This window comes from Poecilia reticulata, linkage group LG16, assembly GCF_000633615.1.
Source record: "Poecilia reticulata strain Guanapo linkage group LG16, Guppy_female_1.0+MT, whole genome shotgun sequence".
In the NCBI taxonomy this organism is placed as follows: Eukaryota; Metazoa; Chordata; class Actinopteri; order Cyprinodontiformes; family Poeciliidae; genus Poecilia; species Poecilia reticulata.
This window is the reverse complement of record NC_024346.1, coordinates 11,714,078-11,720,325: the sequence shown is the minus strand read 5'-3', so window position 1 is coordinate 11,720,325 and position 6,248 is coordinate 11,714,078. Positions and strand designations below refer to the sequence as shown.

Below are 6,248 nucleotides of genomic sequence, written 5' to 3'. Positions count from 1 at the left end.
CACCAAGTCAACACATCACATATGTGGAGGTCGGGCAGAATGAGACAAGGACAAAAACCACAGGACAGAGGGGTTAAAGCAAAAGCAACGCTTTATTGAAGTCCCTGTGTTAAAAGGCAGAGGGTTGTACAGTGGAACGCAGCAACATGAGGTGATCTCTCTACAGAGCGCTGAAGAAGGCGAGGAGGCCGGTGTCAGGAGACGGCTGGGCCAGGAGCTTCTGGATCTGCCAACAAAGATCAACATTTGTTATTTGAACATAGTCATAAATAATCCAGCTTGTATATATATATATAAAAAATTGTCTAAAGAAATATTGAAACTGTTATTCTCTGGATATTGATTTTTCAGTTTTTAGTTTTTACGTATCAGGAGATCAAAGATCTCTCCATTACCAGGCTGTAAAATGACCATTAAGTGTAAAAAAAACCCCACCGTCCTCTTACTTATTAAGCAAAGATGAAGTAAATGTAGAAAAGCAGTGAGTGAAAACCTCAACTGCTTATTACATTTAGCAGCAGTCACTTGCAGGAGTTGTTTTCTATTGGATTTTTTTAGGGTTAATCTCTCACATTCTCAAGGAGGAATCTTTGGTCTCTTCCTGTTTATGTAACAGGAAGAGACATAAACAGGTTTCAATCATGCAAGTTTGATTGAAACTTGCATGACCCAGTTACAATCAAGCTTTAGCTGAAGGAGCGATGACCTCAGATTTGACTCCAGAATACATGGAGAGTTTATGGATGGAGAGTTTATGGATGACTCAATGACTGTCCAGGTCATGATGATATGGGCAAAATAAGCCCATATCATCATACCTCCACCACTGTGCTTATAAGTTGATATAAAGCTTTTGAGCTTATGTTCTGTGTTTGGATTTTTTTCGACATCCTCATTTTGGTCTCAGCTGACCCAAAAACATAGTTTCAGAACTCTTGTTGTTCAATGAGATGCAACTTTGCAAACCTCTTATTTAACAGTAAAGATGTTTTTTACCGGCAATCCTGCCAAGTAAGCCACTCTTTTTTTATCTTTACTGTCATAAACAATTAGCAAAAGTCTATAAGTGTGATGTGGAGCTCGTGGGTTTTTACAATCTTTATGCTCCAAATGGCTAAATATCTACCTTTTATAGATAGAGCTACAGAGGTTTTTTTTTTCTTTATGTGGCTTTTCCATTATAGTTTTGTTTTTGTCTGATATCTTTGGGATCTGTTGTGTGCTTTTTATGGACTCAAAGTTTGATTTAAATAACTTTGGATCCTAGTAAAGACCAAAGAAATCTTAATATGTCCTGATGAATAAAAGTCCAGAATTGAAACAATTTGCACTTTGTTCATATCGTGGCTTTATAAACTGAATTTAATATGAACTGGTGAGAACACATCTCATCATACATTCACTGACTTTCTATTGATCCTAATATCAGTTTTAGTTTTTTCTTGTTTAGGGTAGAGATCACTAATGAGCAGCTCCATAAACCATCCACTGTGGCTCTTAACTTTGGTCAAAAATGCTAAAGAATTAGTGTTTTACATGGTAAAGCTAATTTTTAAAATCCAGTTTTCGTGTAATATATGAAAGGATTTTCCATTAAGAATGACACTAGTAGTGTAAGGACGAACATTGTTTTCTGGCTGCAAAGTATGTGGGTCTTTTTTAAATTTTTAAAGTTTAGGCTCCCTTGAGAAATAAGGTCAGTTTCTTTTTGTGTAAAAGTTTGATGATTTTCTTTATCTTAAAACTTAAAAAATTTTGTTTTCTCATTAAAAAAAAAAACAACAAAAAAAACTTACTAAAGTAGATTTTGTTACAATAATCCAATTTGTTTCATGTAGCTTTTTTGGGGGGTCTAAACAAATTTTCTTTTGCTGGAAAAAAGACAAAAATGGCTCTCAAGGTTGTAAAAGGCTGCTGCCCCCAGTTTAGAGTTTTACATAGTTTAGCTTTGATTTGTTTATCTGCTCTTAACATTTACACACATTGAAAGCCATATAATCCTCCATTCAGTTTATTTTTGTGGATATCCTTCGGTCCAAACAAAAACTGAATTTTGTCCATTTTGGTGACTTCCTGAAATTAATCATTTAACTGACACGTCATTTTTTTTGTCCTGACATTTGATTTACACAGACCTAAAGTAGCTTTAGTGTTTTCACGCAAGTTTTTCTCTTTTTTTTTTATCCTTTATTCCTATTCTTTTGCATGCTGGATACGATTTCTTTGAATGAAGTTATACATTAATATCCAGCTGTTTGGCTTAAATGTGAAGCATGATGAGCAGATGTAATCAGGACCTCCTTAAAGTTGGGGTGCTTGGCGTCCTGAACGAGCTGCAGCAGGACGGCCTCTGTGGTGGTGAGGTAAGCCCCGCTTTGCTTCATTCGGGACAAAGCGAACAACCGATCCGTCTGGCTGCGGAGTGAAGCATAAGGATTAGACTAAATATTGTTTGCAAATACAGAATGCAAGTGGAAAAAAAGTTAAATCGACAGATACCTCCTGGAGGAAACGGCATCAGCCACAATATGGACCTCCATTCCCTTCTCAATAAGGTCATATGTAGTACACTGAGCAAAAGGTAAGGAGGGAAGAATTTTTAATACTTGAATCTAAAAATATAACTGGCATAATCATTCCTTTCAGGTAGGTTTCATCATTATCAACATTAACAATAAGCCTAACGTCCGTAGTCTAAATATGATGCACAAACAAAAATATTAATTACAGCAATGCAGGCATGTGCTTCTATTCCACACAGGATGGCTTGTTTAGGGTTCCCCAGAGTCTTTAGCTCCTTCTCCACTTCTTCTATCATCATAGTGAAAGAGGTCTTAGCATGAGCGGTCAGATCCCCTGCCCCCAGCTCCGGCACGGTGGGTCCCAGGCCTTTTGGGTACTGCTCTGTCAAGATGGTGGGGATGCCCAGAATACGACTGGCCTGCAGGAGCAGTTCAAGGTTAGAGGCGACACATGACTACAAATTAACAAAAAATAACAGCAATAACTCTTTGAAGAATTATGAATTAACAACAACGTTTAATTTCCCTTTGGGATCAATAAATTACTTTTGAATTTGAATTGAACTAAAATGAGTAGATGAGTATTAACGACCTGGAGGACCCGGGCTGCGTTGCTAACGATGTTGGTGAACTGGAAGATGTTTGGTCTGAACTTCTCCTGCATGTCACACAGCAAGAGGACAGCATCCTTGGTGGAGAGCCTTCCTACGTTTGCCACTGCAACAAAGACATCGCAAACTAAGAAATATAACATCTGGCAACAGCATCAGTTCACAACCAAACAAATGTCAGGGTATTTGTTGGAAGTGTACATGTTGAGGCAGCATGAAGTAGTGTATAGCTGTGAAATGAAAGGAAAATCGTTCAAAATGTTCATGTTTTAATTTTTCAGATAAAAATCTAATAAGCACTTGTATTTGGTCCCCCTGAGTTAATACTTTCTAGAAGCATCTGTGGCTCTAGTTGCAGCTGCAGCAACCCTTTTGGATTTCTATCAGTTTGTACATTCAGAGACTGACAGTTTTGCTCTGTTTATGTTCATAAGCAGAAATGTTCTCAGTCAGCTCTGAGAAAAGACTTATACCAAAATTAATGCAAGGTCGTAGTTCTTGTTCTACAAAGTAGCCACGTGTAGCTGTCTGCAAATATTGTTTTTAAAGAACTAAATACTATAGTTTTTAACTCAAATACTGTGTGTATAACTTTTGATTTTTTTTTTCAGTGCGTCATTGCATAACCAAAGAAAAGAAGCGACAAAAGAGCAGCTGTGATCCTAAAATGACTTATCAAAGGTAATGTGACTTACTGTTTCTGTCCTGATGTGAGCAGAATGAGTGGCAGGTTCAAGGGGACAGTAAAAACATTAACTACCAGGTTAAAGTATTATTTCCCCTGTGACGCGTCCTGAAGGGAAATATTTACAAATTAGTTGCAAGGAAAAGTGGAAGAAATTGAACGCTGAACATAAATAGCCGATAATGCTAACCGAAGAATGAAAAACGTCTGTAAAACAGACATGTAACATACAAATAAAATATCCGAAACTAACCACGATTATCGGGGAAATACACGGAACACCGAGACTCTACAATAAGCCCCACCTTTTCAAATAATAATGGCAAATAGAATTGCCTATTGCTCAGATTGACGTCTCTTTCAACCAATAGCAGGGAATGTTTTCTGCAACTAGGTTTGCTGAGCTGAGTGAAACCATAGTACAGAGTTGTCCGCTAAAGATGTCCGACAATGCTGAGTCTCCAACAGAAACACAGAAAGAAGAACTACATTCACCGTCAGAAAACTCCGCGACTAGTGAAGAGAAGAAAAAAAGTAAGAATGCCGAACAGATTTGACGCGAGTTACAAACAAGTGCTTATTTGTTTTTGATGTCTTGCTAATGCTAACGGAAGTGTTTTTCGAGTGGATGACGTAGATGATAATTGAAAGAAGTTTCAACCAATAGGAAGAATGCATTTATACTGTTCAGCCAATGAGCTGCGATATTTTAAACACGTGACAATTTTAGTTGAGGAGGAAAGCTAATGCTATTGCTAGTAAAGGCATAGCATTTAGTTCTCCATATTCTGTAAATATAACGTTGGATTTGTATTTCTTTGTATACTTCCAATGTAGTTTATGGCAGTTTATATGATCTTAATATTTCCTGTATGTACGTAATGTCATAATTTGTAAAATAAGATTAAAAACGTCCTGTTCTGGGTGGCTCCTCATCAATGTATTGAACACTGACATACTTTTCCTCATTCTTGTCAGCCCTTAACATAGGACTGACAATCCTGTATTTATGGTTGTCAGTTCTAAATACCTCTATAGCTGTCGTCGGCTGTGGTATTTATTTCCAATTACATAGTGATTGGTCTAATTTCAATCAATTTCGCAATGAAGTATTTAAAGGGGAAAAAAAGACATATATAGCAGTGGTGCCCAAAGTCGGACCTCGAGGGCCGTCATCCTGCATGTTTTAGTTCTCTCCCTGGTTTAACGCACCTGGATTCAATGATGGCTTATTAGAAGGCCTAAGAAGAACATTGACATGCTGAGAAGGTTGTTTCTACCACCAGAGAGAGAACAAAAACATGTAAGATGCCGGCCCTTGAGGACCGACCTTGGTCACCCCTGATAGTAGGGCTCTTGAGTGTCTGCAGCAGGGGTGGCCAAGTCCAGTCCTTGAGAGCTGACGTCCTGCAACTTTTAGATGCATCTCTGCTCCAACAACCCTGAATCAAATGGCTAAATTCATTCACCACCAGCCATTCAGCCCTGCAGAGACCTAGTAACAAACTGTTCTTTTCCTTCAGGTGTGTTGGAGAAGGGATGCAAGTTGACATCCACCCCTAAACATTACTGGCCTTGCAGGGGTGTTTCCTGCTTTTCCCCGTCATACGTTTCTCGTAAACACTGTGTTGCAACAGAAACTGGTTTCATTAGATGTTTTTTTTTCTTTCTACTTTTGCAGTTGATGTGCTGTTGAAGGCTGTGGGAGACACTCCTATAATGAAAACAAAGAAGTGGGCAGTGGACAGGGGGAGGACGGTACAGTCCCTCGCTCAGTTCATTTCTCGCTTCCTCAAACTTGATGCCAACGAACAACTGGTGAGGATGAACTTTCTATTTGGAAATATATTTGGAAAAATTTGTAAGAAATCGACTGCTTCTGCTCTGTGAAGTCCTCACTCAGGCTGTTTGCTTTTTTCAGTTCATTTATGTTCATCAGTCATTTGCACCATCGCCAGATCAGGAAGTGGGAGTCCTCTTTGATGTGAGTTTATAAACGCATATAATACATTATTGTGGTATTTTTAACGTTTAACTTTAAATATATTTTATTGAAACAGAATACATGCAGCTAATTTCTTTATTCTTTTTCTATAGAACATTACAATATATAAACAAACAGTACCTCAGCAGAAGGATTTTTATTTCTCCTGTTTATTTAAAGTGTTTGGTAATATTCTGATTTACAATTAGGATATTGTAGAAAATATTGCAATCATTGCAGAGTGGGATTCCAGAGAGAAAAAAATTAAAATAATTTATAGATGCAGTACTTTCTGATTTTTATTGGAGTTGCGGTCTGGCTGCAGGGAGGAAACTGTGACGGATTATTGTGGCCATTGTAGATCAGGAAAAAAAATTATGTAGCCATGAAGAAGTACATTTTTGCCAGAATTTCCATATTAACATATTTATAAGAAAATATATATA

The 6,248-nt window shown here is 37.6% G+C and overlaps 2 protein-coding genes across 3 annotated transcripts in view; one reads left to right on the top strand and one right to left on the bottom strand.

Annotated features, from left to right (window-relative positions):
- Window positions 1-73: 73 nt before the first annotated feature.
- Window positions 74-4,216, bottom strand: isoc2 (isochorismatase domain containing 2). Of its 2 annotated transcripts, none has more exons than XM_008431520.1 (7): window positions 4,124-4,216; window positions 3,829-3,926; window positions 3,115-3,239; window positions 2,729-2,941; window positions 2,500-2,570; window positions 2,298-2,415; window positions 74-226 (listed from the first exon to the last, which is right to left on the bottom strand). In XM_008431520.1, coding segments are annotated over exons 2-7 (594 nt in total). In that variant the 5' UTR covers window positions 3,830-3,926; window positions 4,124-4,216; the 3' UTR covers window positions 74-160. The 2 variants fall into 2 exon arrangements, with proteins under 2 accessions (XP_008429742.1, XP_008429743.1); XM_008431521.1 differs by having other exon boundaries at window positions 4,072-4,156.
- The window catches only part of atg12 (ATG12 autophagy related 12 homolog (S. cerevisiae)), a 3,290-nt gene continuing 1,217 nt past the window's right edge, over window positions 4,176-6,248 (top strand). The window contains exons 1-3 of the mRNA XM_008431517.2: window positions 4,176-4,352; window positions 5,500-5,636; window positions 5,740-5,802. Coding sequence (XP_008429739.1) covers window positions 4,196-4,352; window positions 5,500-5,636; window positions 5,740-5,802 — 357 coding nt within the window. The 5' untranslated portion in view covers window positions 4,176-4,195. The remainder of the gene's footprint in view (window positions 4,353-5,499; window positions 5,637-5,739; window positions 5,803-6,248) is intronic.

Coding starts and splice junctions, on each gene's coding strand:
- isoc2 (XM_008431520.1), bottom strand. Junction 2,942..3,114: donor ACGCAGCCCGGGTCCTCCAG/GTCGTTAATACT, acceptor CTGCTCCTGCAG/GCCAGTCGTATTCTGGGCAT. Junction 2,571..2,728: donor AAGCACATGCCTGCATTGCT/GTAATTAATATT, acceptor CCTTTTGCTCAG/TGTACTACATATGACCTTAT.